General features: G+C 45.5%; 1 protein-coding gene across 12 annotated transcripts in view; it reads right to left on the bottom strand.

The window, feature by feature from the left end:
* Nucleotides 1-26,547, bottom strand: part of IL21R (interleukin 21 receptor) — a 90,969-nt gene that overhangs the window by 37,082 nt on the left and 27,340 nt on the right. For 3 of the 12 annotated variants that reach the window (XM_033915023.1, XM_033915027.1, XM_033915026.1), the window contains exon 2: nucleotides 5,521-5,600. The exons of 3 other annotated variants lie outside the window; for them this stretch is intronic. Coding sequence is in view for 1 of the 9 variants with exons in the window: in XM_033915021.1 (XP_033770912.1) it covers nucleotides 5,380-5,396 (17 nt within the window). In the remaining 8 variants the exon portion in view is untranslated. Of the gene's footprint in view, nucleotides 1-5,367; nucleotides 5,473-5,520; nucleotides 5,601-17,276; nucleotides 17,334-24,335; nucleotides 24,402-26,547 lie in introns of those variants that run through there. 6 more of the 12 variants (XM_033915024.1, XM_033915022.1, XM_033915025.1 and 3 more) reach the window with 5 other exon arrangements.

Genomic DNA, 26,547 nt, shown 5'->3' with positions numbered 1-26,547 from the left:
GCCATGACTACATCTTCCCCCCGAAGCGTCCACATACCCTGCAGCGCATAACCCCGATGGTGTTTGCCGCTTCCCACACCGGAAACAACTTTTAACCACCTCTGCTGCCATGTTACTGCACCGAAAAAGAGAAAAAACTAACACCACAGAACATGAAAACCACCAGGCCAACCAAAAATAAGCCAAGAAAAAAAAAATGAACAGTTAAGTCCCAGTTTTTGCCGCTGAGACTCTGCCCTCTCTCACTGTAAAATTAGACTCTACTTAGTCTGTCTTTAAATTTAAAAAATGTGTGTTGTTTTAAAAAACAATTATGTTTTTAGATGTATCTAAATAAAAATAATAACCAAAAATTTATCTTTTTTTATGTCATCTTAGCATATTTTATGCTACAGAACGAATTATTTTTTTTAACATGTATTTTTATGGGAAAACGCGTTTCACATAACGAACTTTTCGCATAACAAACTTGCTCCTGGAACCAATTAAGTTCGTTGTGTGAGGCACCACTTGTATTAAGAAGATGTTGAGAGTCAGGGATCGTAATAGAAGGAGCCTCTGATTTAAGTATTACTACAGCAGTCGTCTCAAACTCAAACCCTTAGTGGGGCCACATTTTGGATTTGTAGGTACTTGGAGGGCCTCAGAAAAAATAGTTAATGACAATTTTGCATGAGGTAAAACTCTTTATAGTTTATAAATCTTTCCTTTAACTATTAAAGGAAAGATTTATAAACTATAAAGAGTTTTACCTCATGCAAAATTGTCATTAACTATTTTTTCTGCGGCCCTCCAAGTACCCTATTTTTTTTGGAGCCCTCACATTTAAAGTTTAATATCTTTCCTTTCTCAAAACTGACACATTTCAATCACTATATTGAAAATAAAATCATTTTCCCTATCTTTGTTGGCTGGTGACTTTGTTTTTCTGTGCTTTTAACTATGTTTCCAGGGCCTTCTTGTCCTTTGACAGTGATTGGCTGGGCCGGAACTTCCTCCCCGACATTAGAATTGATGTCGGGTGGCGAGAATTGGTCGGCTCCGAGCTGGGGAAGATAAGCAGGGAGAGCTAAGACCTTGGCGCTGGCTTGTTCCCTGATTGCGGTGGCTTGAGGGAGGGCAGTGAGAAGGGAAGGGAAGCAGATTGGGAACCCCTGCTTTAGGCGAGCCACAGTCACAGTCTGTACGCGATTGTCCTCTCCACAATTGGAAAACTTGTGAAGTGGAAAGGACAGATTGTGGGCCGCAAAGTAGTCCCTGGGGGGCGTGTTTGAGACAGCTGTACTACAGTGATAGAGAAATCATTTTGTAGGCCAAAAATGGAACACATAACAGACCAAATGTCAGCCCAATAAGAGTGTAGACATTTCATGATTGCTAGAAGTAACATAGTAACATAGTAGATGACGGCAGATAAAGACCCGAATGGTCCATCCAGTCTGCCCAACCTGATTCAATTTAAAATTTTTTTTTTTTTTTTTTCTTCTTAGCTATTTCTGGGCGAGAATCCAAAGCTTTACCCGGTACTGTGCTTGGGTTCCAACTGCCGAAATCTCTGTTAAGACTTACTCCAGCCCATCTACACCCTCCCAGCCATTGAAGCCCTCCCCAGCCCATCCTCCTCCAAACGGCCATACACAGACACAGACCGTTCAAGTCTGCCCAGTAACTGGCCTAGTTCAATCTTTAATATTATTAAAGGAAGAGGGAATGTAGAAGTCTGTTAGCATACGTTAATTGGAATGGTAAAAATCCAGTCACTGCTCAACCGGAATAAATTAATTTCAATTTACTATGGATGATCTAACACCATACTGTATTTCTCATTGACTAATAAACAGGCCTGGGTTATATATAGAATGTTGAACTCAATGAAAAGCTATTATTAATTAACACCCCCCTTTTACAAAACTGCAGAAATGGTTTTTAGTGCAGGCCAGCACGCTGAGTGCTCTGCGCTGCTCCTGATACTCATAGACCTCCTTTTACGAAACTGCGATAGCAGTTTCTAGTGCGAGGAGCTGCGCTGAATGGCCCCCGCTGCTCCTGACGCTCATAGGCCTCCTTTTACGAAACTGCGATAGCAGTTTCTAGTGTGGGGAGCTGCGCTGAATGGCCCGCGCTGCTCCCGACGCTCATAGGCCTCCTTTTACGAAACTGCGATAGCAGTTTCTAGTGCGGGGAGCTGCGCTGAATGGCCCGCGCTGCTCCTGACGCTCACAGGCCTCCTTTTACGAAACTGCGATAGCAGTTTCTAGTGCGGGGAGCTGCGCTGAATGGCCCGCGCTGCTCCTGACGCTCATAGACCTCCTTTTACGAAACTGCGATAGCAGTTTCTAGTGCGGGGAGCTGCGCTGAATGGCCCGCGCTGCTCCTGACGCTCACAGGCCTCCTTTTACGAAACTGCGATAGCAGTTTCTAGTGCGGGGAGCTGCGCTGAATGGCCCGCGCTGCTCCTGACGCTCATAGACCTCCTTTTACGAAACTGCGATAGCAGTTTCTAGTGCGGGGAGCTGCGCTGAATGGCCCCCGCTGCTCCTGACGCTCATAGGCCTCCTTTTACGAAACTGCGATAGCAGTTTCTAGTGCGGGGAGCTGCGCTGAATGGCCCGCGCTGCTCCTGACGCTCACAGGCCTCCTTTTACGAAACTGCGATAGCAGTTTCTAGTGCGGGGAGCTGCGCTGAATGGCCCGCGCTGCTCCTGACGCTCATAGGCCTCCTTTTACGAAACTGCGATAGCAGTTTCTAGTGCGGGGAGCTGCGCTGAATGGCCCGCGCTGCTCCTGACGCTCACAGGCCTCCTTTTACGAAACTGCGATAGCAGTTTCTAGTGCGGGGAGCTGCGCTGAATGGCCCGCGCTGCTCCTGACGCTCATAGACCTCCTTTTACGAAACTGCGATAGCAGTTTCTAGTGCGGGGAGCTGCGCTGAATGGCCCCCGCTGCTCCTGACGCTCATAGGCCTCCTTTTACGAAACTGCGATAGCAGTTTCTAGTGCGGGGAGCTGCGCTGAATGGCCCGCGCTGCTCCTGACGCTCACAGGCCTCCTTTTACGAAACTGCGATAGCAGTTTCTAGTGCGGGGAGCTGCGCTGAATGGCCCGCGCTGCTCCTGACGCTCATAGACCTCCTTTTACGAAACTGCGATAGCAGTTTCTAGTGCGGGGAGCTGCGCCGAATGGCCCGCGCTGCTCCCGACGCTCATAGACCTCCTTTTACGAAACTGCGATAGCAGTTTCTAGTGCGGGGAGCTGCGCTGAATGGCCCGCGCTGCTCCTGACGCTCACAGGCCTCCTTTTACGAAACTGCGATAGCAGTTTCTAGTGCGGGGAGCTGCGCTGAATGGCCCGCGCTGCTCCTGACGCTCATAGACCTCCTTTTACGAAACTGCGATAGCAGTTTCTAGTGCGGGGAGCTGCGCTGAATGGCCCCCGCTGCTCCTGACGCTCATAGGCCTCCTTTTACGAAACTGCGATAGCAGTTTCTAGTGCGGGGAGCTGCGCTGAATGGCCCGCGCTGCTCCTGACGCTCATAGACCTCCTTTTACGAAACTGCGATAGCAGTTTCTAGTGCGGGGAGCTGCGCCGAATGGCCCGCGCTGCTCCCGACGCTCATAGACCTCCTTTTACGAAACTGCGATAGCAGTTTCTAGTGCGGGGAGCTGCGCTGAATGGCCCGCGCTGCTCCTGACGCTCACAGGCCTCCTTTTACGAAACTGCGATAGCAGTTTCTAGTGCGGGGAGCTGCGCTGAATGGCCCGCGCTGCTCCTGACGCTCATAGACCTCCTTTTACGAAACTGCGATAGCAGTTTCTAGTGCGGGGAGCTGCGCTGAATGGCCCCCGCTGCTCCTGACGCTCATAGGCCTCCTTTTACGAAACTGCGATAGCAGTTTCTAGTGCGGGGAGCTGCGCTGAATGGCCCGCGCTGCTCCTGACGCTCATAGACCTCCTTTTACGAAACTGCGATAGCAGTTTCTAGTGCGGGGAGCTGCGCCGAATGGCCCGCGCTGCTCCCGACGCTCATAGGAACTCAATGAGCATCGAGAGCAGCACGGGCCATTCAGCGCGGCTCCCCGCACTAGAAACTGCTATTGCATTTTCGTAAAAGAGGGGCATATAGTTTCTATGTGCGTCAGGAGCAGCGCAGAGCATTCAGCACGCCAGCCTGCACTAAAGAACGCTTCCGCTGTTTTATAAAAAGGGGGGCGGGGGGTGTAATATGCATTACACTACTATTTGTATGACTCTTGCAATGTTAGTGCCTTTCATTCGGGGAGTTTGTTTCAGTCATCCCTCAGAAACGGCTGGTTACTCAGGGTCTAGTTTTGTTCTCACTCTTCTATAATGCAAAACCAGAAAAGAGGAACAAAGCCATCGTCTGTGCTCTAAAAACAAGAAAGCCATACTGAGTTCTTGGCTGGACGGTTGGTTAGGTCCACAGATGGAAGCGCTGCACACAAGCTGCAAGAATTATTTCCCAAAGAAGCTTCAAACATTTTCCAGCAAAGCTCAATGAGCTTCTGCCAAAGAACAAGCACGAGGTGGACTGAACACAGTTCAGAGTAGGGTGAAATGGTTTAGCCCAATCGTCTATGGAATGAGACTTCTGGGAAATCCGTACGGCACAGAAAGCTCAGGAGTTGGTGCTCTTGACAGCCTTTCAGTAGGAAATGCAAGTTTTGCTTGTCAACAGTCTAATGAAAGAATCGATCTTTAGTACTCTACTACCCCGAGGGGGGGGGGGGTGTTGAAAAGTTCTCAGCCCAACCGAGAAGAGGAGGACGTGGATATGGTTCAAATCAATGATCCGAAACAACGTCAGAAAACACAGAATTTTGTGTCTGCCAGTTGGCACCTAACGAAACGAGCCAACGCTCTTTTCAGCTGCAGTGGCAAAATCACGCTCGGAAATGAGGAAGTCGGTAGGTTGGGCTGAGAACTTTTCAGCACCCTTCTCGTACTCCTCTAAAATGATAACGTGAATTAGAATTTGCAACGTACTGACCCCAAACACGTCATTGCTTTATCCTATCTTAAATGAAAACCTCTAGATAGATTTAAGGTGCTTAAGGTAAGACATTTTTGGTTCTGTTAGTGGGTGAATATGTTTAATGTGACTATTACTCTTGTCTATAAAACTGATATAAATATGGTATACGGCTCCCACACAGTTATATATTTTCTTTATGGTGTAAATATTTAATATTTTTCCCCTCAGGATGCAGCAAGGATCTAGAGAAGATCACACTTTTACCTTAATCCAGCTTGTTTCCTCTCTCCCCCTCCCCTGACATATCAAGCCAACCCCAAATCACAATTTTTAACAACTTTTTCTCATTTTTGTGCCTCATCTGAGGCTGTCCTGCCCCAAAGCCTACTTTGCATTCGCTTTCATATCTTCTCTGATCCATCACTGGATTCTTGCAAACAGCTTCGGAAACCACTGTTCTCTGAGACCAGGATCCATCCATAACTCTGCAGCCAGAGAAGAATCTGAGTAAATCAGGGAATTTCTGTACCTTGTCCCTTCTCTTCAGTGGTCCATGTTATCTGCACAGAATAATCCACTAGTCTGGTCATTGAGACGGAAGCAGCACCACTGGGGGGGGGAAAAAAAGTGGGAAAGCAGTGTCATGAAAGGGTGTCTGGTGGCGCTCAGAAGGAACAGGAAAAGTTAAATTCAAAAGTGCAAAATGATTGCAACCCATAAAAAGATCAAGTTTTAGAAGAGTGTGATGATGGCAAACTGACGTAATTTCTGTATTACTTGCAGGGCTGATCAAAAGGATGTGGTATTGGGTGCCTGACAGAACTATGGCGAATAAAGCCTTCGCACACCCACACCGCCAGCTCATGCCATGAGGCTCTTCGCTGTCTATGTAAATGAGAGAGCGATGGGAAACGGCAGTGGAAGAATCCCTTTGTGAGCAATAGTTTGAGCCTGACAGATTTATGGTTTCTGAGAGACATAAATGCCATATTGGTCACAAAGGGGTCTGGAGCCAACACGATTACATCTCGTAACATTATTTCAGCGCATGTCTAGCTAGAGGGAGTGGACTGGAAGCATTTGCTTAATTACCTGGGAATAATTCCTGATTTTTGTGTGGTTCAGATGTTGGCGTTACCTCAACTCGATTACTGTAATTCTTTATATTTAAACTTAACATCACAACAGATCAAAAAAATTTGCGGTTGCTCCAGGTGAGATTATTGATTCCTTAGACCTCTTCTAGATTACTTAGATCTACTGACCAACATCTCTTGATTGTTCCCTCTCTTAAAACCATAAATACACGGGCGGCAATCTATTTTCTCCGTCACTGCACCCCAAATATGGAATTTACTCCCAATTCAAGTACGTGAAGAACATAATTTAGATAGATTTAAGAGCAAGTTAAAATGCTTTCTTTTTAAAGATGCATTTGACAACTAAAAAAAACTAGATTACATTACATTACATTACAGACTTCTATTCCGCCTGTACCTTGCAGTTCTAAGCGGATTACAATTGAAGATTGCTGGACATTTCCAGGAAGTTACAAGATAGGGTTAGATTAGGTGCATAAACCAGAAAATTAGACCAGGTGCTTCAACTGAGCCCTGGTTCTCAAACTCTTTGAAGCTGACTGCCTTCCCCTTTCCTATTGTTTTTTCCTCTTCTCGTTTTCTTTACTATTTTGAACTTGTATTTCTTTTAAGAACATAAGAACATAAGAAGTTGCCTCCACTGGGTCAGACCAGAGGTCCATCGCGCCCAGTGGTCCGCTCCCGCGGCGGCCCATCAGGTCCATGACCTGTGAAGTGGTTCCTGACCATTTCTATAACCTACCTCTACTTCTATCTGTACCCCTCAATCCCCTTATCCTTTAAGAACCTATCCAAACCTTCCTTGAACCCCTGTAATGTGCTCTCCCATTCCTTTCCTTTTGTATCATATGTTTTGTCTCGTCCATCATATTTAAATAGTCCGTTTCCCTTTGATTATTGTAATTCTATATTTTAATATTTTGTACATCGCTTAGAATTTTGAATAAGCGATTGATTAATCAAATCCATAATAAACTTGGAAACTTGGAAATCAGCTTGCGTAGTTCATCGTATATTACAGTCTGACTTCAGATAATCTGATTTTGCTCTTTTCTCATTTACATTATTCTTCCACCAGATTATGTGGTACTTTATTACTACATTTTCCACAGATTAGATGAGTTTGGTATAAACGACAGCTCGACTCCTCTCTTGCTTACGCTGCCATTACAATTTGGAATAATCTTCCTGTTTACATTAGGACGAATATCAATTACTTAAGGTTTCAAAATAATGTGAAAAGTTTTTTTTAAATGATATGTCGTAATACTCATGGTATGATGATATTTTAATTCTTGATTGCTTTTGCAATATCCCGTAGATTTTACAGCCTCTTTGGATGCAAATCGCCGTGAACTTTTTTGGTATAGTGCGATTAATAAGTTGTATATTAGATTAGATAAACTGTCCTGAATCAGAGGTAACAGCATGAAAAGAACCATAATGAGCATCATTTAGAGATGGAATGATCTGATATATGGAGGGGCGGCCTATAATGAGGTCAACTGAGGCAGTGGCACTGTTGAGAGAGCAGCACCTTGCTGCCGGCTGGCCTACCTGCTGGTCGCCTTCCCAGCATCTAATGCTTTCACCCTTCTCCCCCACCCCAAACAATGGTGTAGTGAGGGGGAGGGGAGGTCTGCCTGGGTGCCATCTTGGTGGGGGCAATGGCACCCATCCTCCTCTCCACCCCCCTCTCCACCTCTACCAAGCATGTGCACCTCTTCCCTTCTACGTCTTTAATGTTTGCGGCACGAGCAGGAACCCCAACCTGCTGCTCATGCCAGCGTTGGCTGTTGCTATGATGTCACTTCCTGGACCCGCGCCGAGGAAGTGACATCAGAGGATGAGCTGATTCTGGCATGAGCAGCAGGATGGGGTTGCTGCTCACACTGTGAACTTTGAAGAGGTACGGGGGAACTGGCGCGCACGCGTGGCAGGAGGGGGCGGAGAAGAGGGTGGTGGAGGAGCGCCTCCACCCTGGACACCTCTCACTCTCGCTACGCCACTACCACCAATAGGCATTTTTCCCATTCCACACACCCCCTCCCCCCACATCTACCTTCAGTGTGTCATAAAAGTTGCCAGATGGTGGTAGCAATTCACAGTTACCCTGCTGTCAGTCCCAGCGTCTTCTCTCCATTGTGGCCCGCCTCAGCAGAAACAGGAAGTTGTCAGAGAGGATGGACCACAGTGGAGATAAGACGCCAAGACCGGCAGCAGGGTAGCTCTATGAATCGCTACTGACGCCTGGCAACTTTTACAACAAATTGAAGGTAGATGTGTGTGTGGGGAGGGGCAGGGAATGGGAAAAATGCTGATTGGTGGGGGAGAAGGGTGAAAGCGGAAAGCCTAATAGTTGGGGCAGCCCTTGTCCCACTGCCATTCTTGAAGCTCGGGGGGGGGGGGGGGATCATCCCGCCTCACCTCAGGCAGCAGATTGCCTTGGGTATATGGATCACTTTTAGAATGCAATCCATAGGAACAGAGCTGAATTCATATGTGTGGGACTTAGGGTTTACAATTTACATTATAGTAAGAGACCCTTTTACAAAGCCATGGTAGCGGTGCTGATACGGTAAACGCCCTGCAGTTCATTCAGTTCCTGAGGATCATAATTGGAAAAAAAGATTGTAATAAAAGTTAAAAAAAAAAAAAAATCCAGTTAAAACCTGAGTCCATGGATTTTAAATAAAAGAAGCCAAAAATTGTGCACATTCTTTTTAATATTTTTGTAAGTGATATTGCTGAAAGGCTTTCTGCAAAGTTTTCCTCTTTGCAGATGATATGATTAACATGAAAAAGGACCTGGCAAAGCTTGAAGAATGGAATTTGGCAGCTAAGATGTAATGCTAAGAAATGCAGGGTCATGCATTTAGGCTTCAAAACCCCAATGGAACAGTCCAGTGTAGGAGGCGAAGAAGTTTTGTGCACGAAGGAGGAGCAGGACTTGGGTGCGATTGTATGTGATGATCTTAAAGTGGCCAAACAGGTTGAAAAGGCAACGATGAAAGCTAGAAGGATGCTAGGGTACATAGGGAGAGGAATGGCCAGTAGGAAAAGGAGTTATAAGACTCTGGTGAGGCCTCATTTAGAATATTGTGTACAATTCTGGAGACCTTCAAAAAAATATAAAAAGGAAGGCTACTAAAATGGTCTTGTGGTCTTCGTCATAAGGCCTATGGGGACAGACTTAAAGATCTAAGAACATAAGAAGTTGCCTCCGATGGGTCAGACCAAAAGGTCCATCGCGCCCAACAGTCCGCTCCCGTGGCGGCCCATCAGGTCCATGACCTGTAAGGTGATTCTTGTCTAAACTCTTCACTCCCCTTTCATAACCTATCTCTACCTCTATCTGTATCTCTCAATCCTCGTATCTTTCAGGAATTTGTCCAATCCTTCTTTGAAACCCCGTATTGTACTCTGTCCTATCACATCCTCTGGAAGCACATTCCAGGTGTCCACCACCCTCTGAGTGAAAAAGAATTTCCTAGCATTGGTTCTAAACCTGTCCCCTTTCAATTTCTCCGAGTGTCCCCTCGTTCTTGTGGTTCCACCTTCTCTATGCCCTTCATGATCTTGAAAGTCTCTATCATGTCTCCTCTGAGTCTCCGCTTTTCCAGGGAGAATAGCCCCAGCTTTTCTAACCTGTCAGCGTATGAAAGGTTTTCCATACCTTTTACCAATCTGTATACTTTGGAAGAAAGGTGGGAGAGGGGAAATATCACAGGAAGTAAGTTTCTTTCAATTGAAAGGAAGCTCTGGAATGACGGGTCATAAGATGAAGGTGAAAGAGGACAGATTCAGAGGAATCCTGATGAAATACTTCTTCACAGGAAGGGTGGTGAATTCATAGAACAGCTTCTCACTGAAGGTGGGAGAGACAAAAACTGTAACTGAATTTAAGAAAGCTTGGGACGGGTCTATAGGATCTCTAGGGGAGAGGAAGGGATAGCATACAGCAGGGGTAGGCAATTCCGGTCCTCGAGAGCCACGGGCAGGTGCGGTTTTCAGGATATCCACAATAAATATGCACGAGACAGATTTGCATCTCAAGGAGGCAGTGCAGGCAAATCCATCCCGTACATGTTCATTGTGGATATCCTGAAAACCTGACCTGGCTCTGGCTCTCGAGGACCGGAATTTCCTAGCCCTGGCATACAGCATAGTTGGGCAGACTGGATAGCTCATTTGGTCTTTATCTGCCTTCAGTTTTCTGCATTATTGAAGTGGGATATAGTTGACTGAGTGAGGTGAGGGAGGGGTGTTATCAATTTAGACTTCCATTAAGACGTGTTATTTTACTATTAATCCCAGTTGTTAGTAACTGTCTCTAAACTAAACTAAACTAAGCCTTAAGTTTATATACCACATCATCTCCATGGAAGCGGAGCTCGACACGGTTTACAAAGCTTAAAAATATAGGAAGAGAGAGGAGAAAGATTTACAAGAGCATATGAATAGAGGGGATGTAAACAGGAGAAGAAATGTTATATGTTAGAGAAAAGCCAGGTTTTCAGTTGTTTTCGGAATAGTTGGAGGGAGCCCAGGTTCCGCAGCGGGATAGTGAGATCGTTCCAAAGGCCCGTGATTTTGGAGAGGAGGGATCTTCCCAGTTTGCCTGCGTGGAGGATGCCATGTAGAGAGGGGAAGGATAGCTTATGTCTGTGGGTGGATCTGGTGGTAGCAGGCGTCAGGGCGAGGAAGGATAGAGGGATTAGGGGCGGAAGGATGCCATGAATGATCTTGAAAGCCAGGCAGGAGCATTTGAAATGAATTCTGGAAAGTACTGGGAGCCAGTGAAGATTGGTAAGTAGTGGGGAGAGGTGATCAAATTTGCGTTTAGCAAAAATCAGCTTGGCATTTCATAAAATAGGACCTGAGATAAAATAAAATGTCCCATGTGAACCAAAAAGAAATTGCAGACTGAAGGGTACAAACAATACGCCCTACAATCCAAAAAAATACCCAACCAAAAGAAAATCGTTAATTACTTATTATTACTGAGTTTTGATCCTGTTCACGACGAGCTTCTGTAAATGCCACTTGTGAAAACATCTCATATATCTTTTTTTTCATTAATACAGTATATCTTTTTTTTATGGTTTTATTTTTACTTCTGTATTTCTCAATTCACTGTGGCATATTAAGTCACTTAACCTGCTGCTAAGAAGAGGAAAAGCCTCAGGCTCCGACCCGTTGTAAACAGTTTTTATGCAGGTGGGTCATAGCGCAGGGAGAACCCTCGCTGGCAGAAAAACCTCCTCCTTAAGCAACCAGTGTCCCGAAATCTTCTTCCCCAAAACGTATGGGAATATCATTGTTCCAAGTCACTCACTCGCTTGTCAAAAGTAAGGATGGCCCACGTTGTTAACCATGCCCTTGAATGTTACTTTATCGGGAACATGATGAGGCTCTGTAAGCCCTCTGGGACAGGAACTTATTTACAGAACTTGAGGTGTGACCCATTATGAGCATGGCCTTACAATGATGAGTAATTAAACCCAAAGTATCCTCAGTTCCATTAAAGAAAATTACAATCCACTGTCTATCAGTAATGTTTAAAACGCTAATTGTAGATGGCAAAAAAATCATGACAAACCTTGCAGAATATTAACTGTCTGGAATGGACACAGTATCATATTATGGCTTCTTCAAATATACATTATATAACCTCTCAACTATCACCACCATCAATCTGATCTCAGTTCCATGATAGCAAAACTTCCTGAATGATCTAACCACAGTCTGTACAACACAAAAGAATGGTTAGTTCCAAGATATTAGGTATGAAATCATTATTGACCCACTTATGGACTAGACTGACTAGACTGACTTATGGACAAGAAGACCGGGGCAAATCCATAGTAGGTGAGAACAGACTCCGTCCTTTCTGCCTTGCTGCGCAGTATACTTGGAACAAGCTGACCGAATCCCTACGGCGGGCTCCGTCTCTGGCAGTGTTCAAAGCCCAGTTAAAAGCCCACCTCTTCGAGAGTGCTTTCGACTCCTAACTCCTCTCACCTTGGGTTCTACATCCCCAAACCCTATATGCCATGTCTGTCTATCCAAGCTAGATTGTAAGCTCTTCTGAGCAGGGACCGTCTATACATGTGAGCCCACCTCTTTGAGAGTGCTTTTGACTGCTAACTCCTCTCACCTTGGGTTCTGCATTCCCAGCCCTATATGTCACATCAATCTGGCCAAGCTAGATTGTAAGCTCTTCTGAGAAGGGACTATCTATACATGTGAGCCCACCCCTTTGAGAATGCTTTCGACTCCTAACTCCTCTCACCTTGGGTTCTGCATCCCCAACCCTATATGTCACATCTGTCTATCCAAGCTAGATTGTAAGCTCTTCTGTGCAGGGACTATCTATACATGTGAGCCCACCTCTTTGAGAGTGCTTTTGACTGCTAACTCCTCTCACCTTGGGTTCTGCATCCCCAGCCCTATATGTCACGTCAATCTGTCCAAGCTAGATTGTAAGCTCTTCCGAGTAGGGACCGTCTATACATGTGAGCCCACCTCTTTGAGAGTGCTTTTGACTGCTAACTCCTTTCACCTTGGGTTCTGCATCCCCAGCCCTATATGTCACATCAATCTGTCCAAGATAGATTGTAAGCTCTTCTGAGCAGGGACTATCTATACATGTGAGCCCACCTCTTTGAGAGTGCTTTTGACTGCTAACTCCTCTCACCTTGAGTTCTGCATCCCCAACCCTATATGCCATGTCTGTCTGTCCAAGCTAGATTGTAAGCTCTTCTGAGCAGGGACCGTCTATACATGTGAGCCCACCTCTTTGAGAGTGCTTTTGACTGCTAACTCCTCTCACCTTGGGTTCTGCATCCCCAGCCCTATATGTCACGTCTGTCTGTCCAAGCTAGATTGTAAGCTCTTCTGAACAGGGACCGTCTATAAATGACAAAATGTACAGCACTGCTTACGCCTTTCAGCGCTATATAAGTGATAAGTAGCGGTGGTAATAGTAGTAGATCCTAAATGAGGCATCTATGGGGTATACGGTACGCCCCACCCAAAAAAAAATTCACGGGGGTTCCGTTCCAGGAACACCCACGAATTTCAAAAAACCATGAATATGTTTTTTTGCCTGTCAGAAGGCAGGGCAGCTGGGGCGCCGGCGGGCACAGAAAATCACTCGTGGTCTGCTCCGACCGCCCCTATTTATTACTAAAGTCAGGCTACACCAATCAGGAGCTGCTAAAGAGAGAAGATAATATGAACCCAGCATGTGTAAATGATGTTATCAAGCAATGGCATATTCATTGTTCATTGCCACTTAGGAGGAAATTATCAGTGTGGGATACCATTAAGACTACAGCAGAACCTCAATATGCGCGGGGATTAGGGGCAGAGCCAGCCCGCGAATATTGAAAAATCGCGGATAATTTTTAGGGCTGGCTCTGACCCACCCCCGCCTCCCGGACCTTCCCCAGACCTTCCCTGGTAGTCTAGCAGTGACGCGGGACAGGATCGATCGTCCTATGCTCCTGCCCTGTGCAAAGTCGTCATCAAAATGGCTGCCATGAGCCCCGTCCAGTTCCACCCCAGCCCTGCCCAGTTCCACCTTCGGATCCGCCCCATTCTGCCCCAGCCCCGCCTCCACAAACCTCCTCTCTTCCTCCCCAACAAGCTCCAGCCACGTCCGGAGGGAATCCACAATGAAGGAACAAGTGGATTCCCTATTCAGAAAAGGTTTCCTTACTCTCTGGAAACTCAGAACCATTAAATCATACTTCGATACGTCAACATTCAGAATCCTAGTGCAATCCCTCATACTGAGTCAGCTTGACTACTGCAACATCGCCTATCTAGCAATCTCACAAAAGAATATGAGACTTCTCCAAATAATGCAAAATGCTGCGGTCAGACTTATCTTCGGGCTGAAGAAATTCGACCATGTGACACCCTACTATCGGCAGCTGCACTGGCTACCAACGGAAGCCCGAGTAAGGTTTAAATTTGCCTGCCTCTGCTTCAAAGTACTATACGGCCTGATCCCCAAGTACATAACGGACCTTTTCGCATTTTCTAATAGCAAACTCAAGAGAAACACACACCCAAAACTCATTTCCCCTCCAGTTAGAGGCTGCAAAATGAAAAAACACCACGAACACCTTCTCTCTCACCAAGCAGTCCTATGGGGCAAAGACCTAGACCAACTGCTTTCGCCCACTACATGCGGGGAATTCAGGAAACGCCTAAAAACATACCTGTTCCAGAAATACCTAAACAATTGACCCGCTCTCCCTCTCCTTCCCCCCTCCCTATTCCACCTGAACTTACAGCACTGTTATAAATATAATCTGCTCTCTTCATCTTATCGTAACTTTACGTTGCTATTTATCCTCAACAGGTCCTGTCGGACATCACCTACTAAAATGTACATATTACATTTTCGCTCAGCAAATTGTATTTCTATACTATTGCCTCCTGAGGTCTCTGATCTCTGTATTTCCTCTGAATATCTACTTATTGTATTTCGCTGAATGTCCAGCACTCTTGATTGTAAACCGCCTAGAAGTCGCAAGATTGTGGCGGTATAGAAGAATAAAATTATTATTGTTATTAATTATTAGTATGTGTGGATGTGTGCCACGTCATTCACGCATGCTCAGATGTCCTCAAGATGCGGCCAGAGCTTCATGGGGCTTTCCAAAACCCTGACAAACCGTTGTGGTTTTGGAAAGTCCGTCCAGGACCCCGGACAGTCCTCTAAAAAGAGGTTGTGTCCCCTCCCCCCTTAATTGTCTGCAAACTAGCTTAACCAGAGCAGTAGGTCACACCATGCTCCATAATGTTATCATTTATTTATGTTAAACATTTATACACCGTTTTAAACCAAAACAGTTTACAAAATAGTTACATACATAAAATTTTATACAGATTATGACTATTGTTAGGTGCAAATGAAACAAACAAAAACAGAAGAATTCAAGCCTATCTGGGAATCAGCAGGCAGAAAATCAATTACTTAGAGGAACGCATTAACAAGTTTTCCTTTCCTCTTTTCCTCTTAATTTGTTATAATGGGTCATGCGTTAGGCACAAGTGAGAGTAGACGGAGGTTAGGTGTGTAATTACGCTTAGGGGCATTCTGTAAGTTAGCACCTAAGTACTTTAGCGCTTAACGGACCTGGTGAAAAGTCAGCACTGAAGCAGAGAGAAATTCTGGAAACATGAATCAAGCTCAGGGCAGGGTACTTCTTGAACGGAGAAACTTTAACTAGGACTTCAGCAGAACGAGATTTAGGAGTAATCATCAGTGCAGACATGAAAACTGCCAATCAAGTGGAGAAGGCTTCATCTAAGGCAAGGCAGATATTGGGTTGTATCAATAGAGGTTTCGTCAGCCGAAAGCCTGAACTCATAACGCCGTTGTACAGGGCCATGGTGAGACCTCATCTGGAGTACTGTGTGCAATTCTGGAGGCCACATTACAGTAAAGATGTGCGCAGAATTGAATCGGTTCAGCGGACGTCCACCAGGATGATCTCGGGGCTCAAGGGTCTCTCGTACGAAGAGAGACTGAACAAATTGCAGCTCTACACTCTCGAGGAACGTAGGGAGAGGGGGAGACATGATCGAAAGATTTAAGTACCTCACGGGACGTGTCGAAGTGGAAGATGATATTTTCTTTCTCAAGGGACCCTCGGCCACAAGAGGGCACCCGCTCAAACTCAGGGGCGGAAAATTTCATGGCGACACCAGAAAGTATTTCTTCACAGAGAGAGTGGTTGATCATTGGAACAAGCTTCCAGTGCAGGTAATCGAGGCAGACAGCGTGCCAGACTTTAAGAATAAATGGGATACCCATGTGGGATCCCTACGAGGGTCAAGATAAGGAAATTGGATCATTAGGGCATAGACAGGGGGTGGGTAAGCAGAGTGGACAGACTTGATGGGCTGTAGCCCTTTTCTGCCGTCATCTTCTATGTTTCTATGATTAACCAATAGGCCAAGTAGGCACGTGCCTAGGGCCCGAAATGGTCAGGGGGGCCCAATGAAGGAGGGCGTCAACATTGTTTTTTCCAAATGGCGATGGGCCCCTCCAGCATTGATCGGCAACGTGGCCCCCCCCCGATCGGCAACGCGGCCCCCCCCCATCAACGGAAAGTAAGACAAGCAAGCAACGCGAGTAAGAAAGGCAACGGGAACTGTAATTTTGCAAGCGGTGCTGCTTGCCCAAAGCTTCCCTCTGACGCAGCTTCCTGTTTCCGCCTGCGCGCATGGTGGGGCAGGGTAGGGGGCCCAGCGTATTTGTGTGTCTAGGGGCCCTCGACGAATTAATCCTGCCCTGATCAAGCTGGCTATATTTTTGAGAAGATGCTATAAATTTACTTTTTAATATGGGGCCAATTATTATATCTTTTTAGAATCCATATTCAGAGATGGTTCTCTAATGGTGCGATGTTTGATACGAAGGTCCTACTCTATATATTTGAATGGCTATGATAAGAAATATTTGGAGCTGTTTTTTCTGTTTTCAAATTCTATATCTAAGCTTTTAATGATACAAGGATAGAAGGGCACCGGATGGCAACTCTTATGTTCTTATGACATTTTGAATGCATACGTTCAAATCAGTCCATTTGCAAAGAGTGGAGATTAAACCAGCTTTCCAGTTTGAAACTCCCGAACTGCTGCAAGGTGAGACTTCAGCTTATCTGATGCTTTGTTGAATTAATAAGAAGCTCAAACTGAGATAATGTTCTTGTTCATATCTTGCCACCAGAAAAAAACAAAAACCCAAGCAAAAATGCAGGTGTTACATGAAGCCACTTCAAAGAAGCAATGGAAAACTTGCAGACACTTAGAAAGTGCATGAGATCATAAAAATAATTTAGCAGAAGATGGAGGTGTTAGTCAGCAAAGCAGCACGTAAGCAAGCACAGTTACTCCAACTAACATTTTACTTCTTTTAAAATGCATATCATTTCCTTATTGCAAACACAAAAATAAAATACAAGTTTTAAATAAGGCAATGCATTGCATAAAGATAGTAACGTGAAGGGGATTTTCATCGGCTTTATAGAACAGTAGGAGCTTTAGTTCAATTTTAGCTTTGACTCTAGAATATTCCAAAGCATCTCTGGGCTAGATTCACTAAGCAAACCAATCGTGTACTGATCGAGCAAATTTCCCTCCGGCCTGATTCACTTACCTCTCCTGCAGTGGCGTACCTAGCAGGGGCCCATCATTTTTTGACACCTCCCCCCATCTGTATGAAAAATATGATTTTTAGTAACAATCTACATATCTCACAACAAGAGTGTACCTAGGAAAAGGCAGCATCTTAAACACTGCAGTGAGCACTAGAACACCAACACATACATTGTAAAACTAAACAAACCAGATCCTGCACAGTCAATTGATCCTGTACAGTCGATGCTATCAGAAAGCCATGTCCCTTTCATACACACAGACAGATACACCCTCGCCCAATATGGAATAATCACAAACTAAAAATAGAAATATGTAGACAAAAGTTAAACTGAACCGCCAAGAAACCAGACTCTGCATACAATGTAACACCATAACACCACAAAAACAATAATACATGTCCTCTAATACTGTGCAAAATATAAAGACAGTAGATGTAAATTTGATAAAACTGATACATAACAATCACCACTTTACAAATTAACAAATAAAAATAAAACAAATAATGAGAAATAAGAAAATACCATTTTATTGGACTAATCCCCGTAAGCTTGGTCCTCATCCCCACCAACCACTTGATTCCATCCACACAAGCCTTGAATTGTTTTATATTGAACTTATTATATTAAAGTATAAAAAGAAACAATATTCTGTACAATTGTCAATTTATAAATCAGTGTCTTCTCCCCACTCTCTCTTCCCCATTTCCCTTCAGCGTCCTCAGCCCACTCTCTCTCCACTTTCCTTCAGCGCACGCACATAAAAACAAGCAAGTAATTTTATATAATTTTCATTCTATTCATTCATAGAAATTAAAGTCTAAATAATGCCAGTCACATAACAAAACATGATTTTACAAAAATAATTCCCTGCACAGTCAAGCCTGCAAGGATTACTAGATGTCTTTCAGCAGCTCCCCTCCCTCCCTCCCCATTACCTTCGTGGCCAAGTCAAAATGATCTACCAACAGTGAAATTTTAAAAACACAAAGCACACTGTATGCAGAGAAAATGTTAATTATCATTTATATTCCGCGGGTTTTCAAAGAGGTCAAGGCAGATGACTTTATGCAATGTCACCTCAGTAACAACTATACAAAAATAGACAAATTCAACAAATATACCCCCTCCCTTTTTACTAAACCGCGATAGCGTTTTTTGTGCAGGGAGCTGCGCTGAATGCCCCACGCTGCTCTCAACGCTCATAGGCTCCCTGCACTAAAAACTGCTATTGCAGTTTAGTAAAAGGGGGCCATAGTGCAAAATAGAGACAGCATATATAAATTCTCAAAACGGACACATTTTGATCACTAAATTGAAAATAAAATCATTTTTCCTACCTTTGTTTGGTAATTTTATCAGTCTCTGGTTGCACTTTATTCTTCTGACTGTGCATCCAATATTTCTTCCCTTCTTTCAGCCTCCTGTATGCTTCTTCTCCTCCAGACCTCATTCCGTCCCCCAACTTTTTCTTTGTTTCATCCTGTCCCCTTCTTTCTTTCTCTCTCCATGCCCCCTTTCATTCTGTATGTCTGTCTTTCTCTCTTTCTCTCTCCGTGCCTCATTTCTTTCACCCTGCCCCCTTCTTTCTTTCTCTCTCCCCATGCCCCCTTTCTTTCTCTATGTTTTTCTTTCTCTCTCTCTCTCCATGCACCTTTTCTTTCTCTGTCTGTCTTTCTCTCTCTCTCCGTGTCCCATTTCTTTCTTTCTTTCACCCTGCCCCCCTTCTTTCTTTCTCTCTCCATGCCCCCTTTCTTTCTCTATGTCTGTGTCTGTCTCTCCGTGCCCCATTTCTTTCTTTCTTTCTTTCACCCTGCCCCCTTCTTTCTCTCTCCATGCCCCCTTTCTTTCTCTGTCTGTCTGTCTTTCTCTCTCTCTCCGTGCTCCATTTCTTTCTTTATTTCATCCTACCCCCTTCTTTCTTTCTCTCTCCCCAAGCCCCCTTTCTTTCTGTTTGTTTTTCTCTCTCTCTCGCTCCGTGCCCCATTTTTTTCTTTCTTTCACTCTGCCCCCTTCTTTCTTTCTCTCTCCATGCCCCCTTTCTTTCTCTATGTCTGTCTTTCTCTCTCTCTCCCCATGCCCCATTTTTTTTCTTTCTTTCACCCTGCCCTCTTTCTTTCTGACTCCCTGTCTCACCCCCTTTCTTTCTCCCTGCCCTCCCCCATGCCACCACCATTGGGAAACATGCTGCTGCCACCGCTGCCGGGGAAAGGCTGCACTGGCCATCAGAAACAGGCCGGCGCCGAGTTCACCCTGCTTCTCTTCCCCAAGGGCCGACCAACTCTAGCTGCCCGACGTCAATTCTAATGTCGGAGAGGACGTTCCGGGCCAGCCAGGCAACGATTGGCTGGCCCAGAATGTCCTCTCCGATGTCAGAATTGAGAGCAGGAGAGCCAGGGAGGCAGAGAGAGCATCGGGGAGGCAGAGAGAGAGTCAGGGAGGCAGAGAGCAGGTTTATTTCAGGGCTGCAGAGCTGGCAGGACAATCGGAAAAGATGTGAGTGACTGGTTTCCAGCAGTCGCTTCTTGTTGATCAACCAACCCAGTCGGTGTTCAAGATTTATGTTTAGTGAATCGCTGCCTGCCTATTTTGCATGCCGTTTCCCCTCATTTGCATGCACGGATCGGAATCGGATCGGCACAGAGGTTAGTGAATCGGGTCAGAGGAAAATCGGGTCGCAAAGGGGTACACGATCGGTTTGCTTAGTGAATCTAGCCCAAAGTCATCTGACCAAGTAACCAGACTGAGACTGTTTTATGCCAATAAACATCCCTATTGGTTGATCATAGATAGAGATACCAGACGTCTGGATTTCCCTATCTGTGATCAACCAATAGAAAAGCCTCCTCCCAATTGTGTTGGGCAGGAGGCAATCCATGCATGCGTGGGTGTCACACGATGATGTCACGCACACATGCACGTGACGTCATTGCGTGATACCCGTGGATTGTCTCCTGCCCAATCAAAGCAAGCAGCGGGGGCCGGAGATGGGCGGGACTGTGGGGTGGATCTAGGAGTCTGAGCAAATCAGGGCCTTCCAGATATCCACTTATGTAAGAGGTTCCCTTCCCATAATCATATGTAAACCTTAGCCTAACACTAGATAGCAAGTGAATGTTTTAAGTGTGGTGGTGGTGGTGGTGGTGGGGGGGTTGTCCCCCACCCCCTTTCAAAAAACACAAAATAGTATCCATTGTCGGGGCGCATTTGACAGGTCACCACCTATCTTTGGCCTCTATTAACTGGTTCATAGACAAAACCACCGAAGACAAAGGCGCACGCCGACAACTGAGCGCAAGACGGAAGCAAGCACCAAAGAAAAAGAGTGTTTTTAGGGGCTCCGACGGGGGTTTTTGTTGGGGAAGCAGTCAACTGAGAGCAATGTGGAGGCGCGCGCCAAAGAAAATGACTGTTTTAAAGGGCTCCGACGGGGGGTGTGGGGGAAACCCCCCCACTTTACTTAATACAGATCGCGGCGGCGTTGTGGGGGGCTTGGGGGGGGTTGTAACCGTCCTCATTATACTGGAAACTTAATTGTTTCGCTGTTTTGTAGGGAAAAAGTGAAGTTTTCAGTAAAATGTGGGGGGTTACAATCCCCCAAACCCCCCACAATGCGGCGCGATCTGTATAAAGTAAAGTGGGGGGGTTTCCCCCACACCCCCCGTCGGAGCCCTTTAAAACAGTCATTTTCTTTGGCGCGCGCCTCCACATTGCTCTCAGTTGTCTGCGTGCGCCTTTGTCCCGGCGCGCTTTTCACCCGACACCCTATTAACTTAACCAGCCAGTACTGAATAGTGAAATGACTGGTTAAGTTCACAGTGGCCAAACCTCCCCCTCCCCCCACCAACATTCAGTGTCGGTCACCTGAAATGGCCCAGATTTGAATATCTGGACTCACCGACGACTGCAGGGTGTAGCTGGGCTGCCTCTTGAAGTCTGAAGATCGGCACCTAAATGTGGTGACCCGTCAAATGTGCACAAGACAATTGCGTGCCGAAAACTGCGTGCATGGACAAATGCGCGCAATGAATGGAAGGTGACCCGACAGGATACTATTTTGTCTTTTTGAGGGGGGGAACCCCCCACTACACTCAAAACATTCACTTCCTAGCTAGTGTTAGATGTAGGTTTTAATCATGATTATGGGAACCCTTTTAGTGCATATCTGGAAGGCCCTGATTTGCTCAGACTCCTCAGGCCCCGTCCCTTGGGAGGGGCTTGAGGTGCCTCAGGTACCTCCCAAAGGATGGAGCCTGAGGAGTCTGAGCAAATCAGGGCCTTCCAGATATTCTTCACTGGCCACGCGTGGCTGTGCGCGCAATTGCCGGGGTGTATTTGTTGGAGCAGAATTGTCCTGCGCGGACCCCTAAATGTTGGTGCAAAAATGCCCATTTATGCTCGCAATCTATAACAGCAATTATGCAGGTATTTGCCGATATAGAATTTGCACTTAGCGCAGCATCCTAGCACCTAAAAGTTTGGTAGCCTTTTCAAAATTCCTCCCCCCCCCCCCACCTCCCCCAGGTGCTTAAGGAAGCCAAGGCCATCCGACTGCAGTTCCAAGGTCATCGTCCCTGAAAGTACCATAGACAAGACTTAGATACCTAGGTACAAGCTTAGATTACAAGCCCTCTGAGGATAGGGAAATACGCAGGGCCGCTGAAAAGTTCTCAGCCCAACCAAGAAGAGAATGATGTGGAGCCATGAAACTTACAAGTTATTCCACGCTTTTCTTGACACTTTTTGTTTCAATGAGGCAAATGCATCCAGCAAATAGGCACAAGTATAGAGAAACCAAGCCATTGTGACATCACCGATGAGATTGGCTCTTAGGCATTGGTGGAATGAGGCATTATGACATCACAATGCGAGGGTCGCTGAAAAGTTCTCAGCCCAACCAAGAAGAGAATGAAGTGAAACCATGAAACTTACAAGTTATTCCACCCTTTTTTTTTTTTTTTTAACACTTTTCGTTTCATTTCATATCATTGAAACAAATAGTGTCAAGAAAAGTGTGGAATAACTTGTAAGTTTCATGGTTTCACTTCATTCTCTTCTTGGTTGGGCTGAGAACTTTTCAGCGACCCTCGTATTGTGATGTCATAATGCCTCATTCCACCTGAGAGCCATCCTCATCAGTGATGTCACAATGGCTTGTGATCCTACACTTGTGCCCATTTACAGTACTAGATGTATTTGCCTCATAGAAACGAAAAGTGTCAAAAAAAGTGTGGAATAACTTGTAAGTTTCATGGCTTCACATCATTCTCTTCTTGGTTGCGATGAGAACATAAGAACATAAGAATAGCCTTACTGGGTCAGACCAATGGGCCATCAAGCCCAGTAGCCTGTTCTCACAGAGGTCAATCCAGGTTACTAGTACCTGGCAAAAATCCAAATACTGTAGTAGCAATATTCCATTCAGAATCCTAAAGAATAGCAAGATTCTGGAATCCCAAAGAGTAATGAAAGATTCCGGAACCCCAAAGAGCAGCAACATTCCATACTACTGATCCAGGGCAACCAGTGGCTTCCCCCATGTCTTTCTCAATAACAGACTATGGACTTTTCCTCCAGGAACTTGTCCAAAACTTTCTTAAAACCAGCTACGCTATCCGCTCTTACCACAACCTCTGGCAATGCGTTCCAGAGCTTAACTATTCTGAGTGAAAAAATATTTCCTCCTATTGGTTTTAAAAGTATTTCCCTGTAACTTCATCGAGTGTCCCCTATTCTTTGTCAATTTTAACGGTGTGAAAAATTGATCCACTTGTACCCGTTCTATTCCACTCAGGATTTTGTAGACTTCAATCTTATCTCCCCTCAGCCGTCTCTTTTCCAAGTTGAAGAGCCCTAACCTTTTTAGTCTTTCCTCATACGAGAGGAGTTCCATCCCCTTTTCAGCAGCCCCTTAATTTAACTAGCTTTGAGTTACTACAAAAAGACACGAGTTATATACAAAATACTGTACTACATCTTGAAGCTGATCCTGCATGGTAAGTTTTAAAACTTCAGTCTTTTTTTTTTTTTAACATCTGATTATTAGGTGGGAAATTACAGAACAAATATCTAAGAAAAGAAATCAAACATCTTCACAGGATACCATTGCAAAGAAACTCAGCATAAGCTGTGATAGTCATATAAATTCGTATAAATCCATATAAATTAGTATAAACCAGCATTGGTCACTGTACCTTAAGAAGGATATGGCGATACTTGAGAGGGTTCAGAGAAGAGCGATGAAAATGATAAAAGGTATGGAAAACCTTTCATACGCAGACAGGTAGGAAAGACTGGGGCTCTTCTCCCTGGAAAAGCGGAGACTCAGAGGAGACATGATAGAGACTTACAAGATCATAAAGGGCATCGAGAAGGTGGAGAGGGACGGATTCTTCAACCTATCGGGAACCACAAGAACAAGGGGGCACTCGGAGAAATTGAAAGGGGACAGATTTAGAACCAATGCTAGGAAGTTCTTTTTCACTCAGAGGGTGGTGGGCACCTGGAATGTGCTTCCGGAGGTTGTGATAGGACAGAGTACGTTACGGGGTTTCAAAGAAGGATTGGATAAATTCCTAATGGATGCGGGGATTGAGGGATACAGATAGAGGTAGAGATAGGATTATGTAAGGGTATAGATAGAGGGATAAAGGGGACTGAAGGGTTTTAGGCAAAGGATCACCTTACAGGTCATGGACCTGATGGGCCGCCGCGGGAGCGGACTGCTGGGCGAGATGGACCTATGGTCTGACCCAGCGGAGGCAACTTCTTATGTTCTTAAAGCTGTGATATTCGCACAAGTCCGCAAAATAAACAAAGCTGCATCACTGAGAAAGATATACTAATAGTAGGTATATGACACCTTATAATTTTAAAATAAATTCCAACTATAAAGAACCAAAGCAGGCAGAAATTCAGCCCTTTAGAAGTGCAGAGTCTGTGCACCTTTCAGCTAGCTTTTAGTAATAAACCACCTCTTTCAGTGTTCAGAGCTACATAAATAACCTTTTCAATTAGAGCATGGGTAAAATCTCCTTTGAATAGATGGAATGAGGACTCACCATAAAAAGTCCTTCTCTTTTTAGGGTCCAGTAAGAAGTGATCCTGTCATCTCTGTTCACGAAACCCTTGTGTAAACAAGTCACACATCAGCAAACAGAAAACAGAATTAATCAAGTTAGTCAACCTGTTCCCGTATGAGCCATCAGTTCCTCCTCCTTAAGACACCCTACAAAAAAAAACAAAAAACCCAAACCCCTGAAATACTGTGAAACAGTTCTCTCAGCGGGGATTTATATGCTCACTGAAGAATGACTTGTACTAGAAATATAAGATCATCTGAGGCTTTTGGGATTGAATTCGCCATTGGAATGCCCCCGTATAGGAGGTCGTGTTTAAGCTGGGCACTGCGAAAAGCTTTCCAGTCTCAAGGCGGCATCTCTGCGGAAAGGGGGGTGTCTCAGCCAACTGTCTGTCAGGGTGCTGAAATAGCACAAGAGTGTGGTGCGGTGGTTAAAGCTATAACCAAATCCCGCACTGCTCCCTGTGACCCTGAGGTTGTGGGTTCAAATCCCGCCCCATTGCCCCAGGTACATTAGATAGAGTGTAAGCCCACTGGGATGGATAGGGAAAAATGCTTAAGTACTTGAATAGAAACCACTTATCCTATATAATAAAACCCTAAGCGCGCGTGCGCACTTAGGGTTTCGTGTTCCCTGCCGCCGTGTTTTCTGATCCGTGGCCGGATTCTATTTTAGAATGCGGCAGCAGGGAACACTCTGGCCACTCCCCTCCTCCTGCCCTCACTCACCAACCGCTGGAGAAGCGCAGGCAAGCTCTCTCCCTGCATGCGTCCTGGCCGCCCTGATTGCCCTCTGTGGCTGTATTCGGTGGCGCGGGAGGCGGCTCTCAGTCCTTCCTGCCAGGCATTGCCGGAGGAGCATCTCTAATCTTCCCGCAGCGGACCCGGGGAGGGGGGGCTGACATTGCGCCTTAGAGCCCGGGCACGAGCCAGGTACGGAGCGCGGCCCCCTTTGCTTCTCGCCTCGCTGTGAGGAGGGGGTAGCCGCGGGCCTTTAAATGCTCTGGGTTTGGAGCTGGGGCTGAAAATTTGGGGACATGTGAGGGAAGGAGGCTTTACTAGCACCCGTTAATGTAACGGGCTTAAACACTAGTGCTTAAATAAACAAGACTTCAACACTGGCTACTGTCCATTTGGCTTTTTTTTCCATAAAAATTCAAAGGTCAATATTCAAAGAGATTTGACTGGCCAGATGTGGTTCCTTGCTGGTTATATCACTTACTTGGGGGTATCTGCTGATACTCGTCAGTATTTAATTGATCAATGCCGCTGAATATAGGGTTACCATATGGCTCCAGAAAAAGGACGGATTGAGACATCTGGGTTTTACTTCCGTTGAAAGCAACAGAAGTAAACTCCAGATGTCTCAATCTTCCCCCCCCCCCTTACTTCAATTGTTTTAAATGAAAGTAAAACCCGCCTATGCAAATCGAGCTTGTGCATATTCCCTGTGGATATCCTGAAAACCTGACTGGCAAGGAGGTACTCCAGGACCGTGTTTTGGCAAAATAGAATGCCTTCCTCAGGGGTTTTATAGGGTACTTGGCTGTCTTAAATATACTGTATAAAACAGGGGTGTCCAACCTGCGGCCCCGTGAAGTATTTTGTGCGGCCCCAGTCGAGGGCAATGCAGTGTTTTCCTCTGCTGCCCCTGGGTGTTTACCGTCTTGCCGCAGTGTTTGCGCGGCCCCAGAAAATTTTTTTGGGGCCAATGCGACCCAGGGAAGCCAAAAGGTTGGACTATAAAGCATAAAAGTCACAAGCAAACAACACGGCAATCTTTTAGTTGTTTTGCTGTTTCATTGCAATTTAGATTTTGTTTTAAATTTAGGCATGACCACTGGTGCCATCTCTTTAGCTGATAGAAATACACGTATCTAAAGATTGTCCCTTATGCGTACAATTTACACTATTCTGTAATTTTCATGCATACGTGTACATCTGCCGAAGACCAATCCAGGCCCCTCCCACACTGATGCCCTCTTTGCAGAAGAGAGGCACAAAGGAGTCGATATTCAAAAGCGATTTAACTGGGCAGAGAGGCTCGTGCGAGGCTATCCATGTAACGGATTGATGCCACTGAAAATCTGCACCCAAATCCACTGTGGTTGGTCTGGGGCACATAACCACCTAAATTAACCAGACAAATTGGACTCCATATAACACAGACCTGTCTTGGTCTGGTTTAAGTT

The sequence above is a fragment of the Geotrypetes seraphini genome, chromosome 11 (genome assembly GCF_902459505.1).
Source record: "Geotrypetes seraphini chromosome 11, aGeoSer1.1, whole genome shotgun sequence".
Classification (NCBI taxonomy): Eukaryota; Metazoa; Chordata; class Amphibia; order Gymnophiona; family Dermophiidae; genus Geotrypetes; species Geotrypetes seraphini.
Note: the sequence above shows the minus strand (reverse complement) of the source record. Positions and strands in the feature narration are given on the sequence as shown.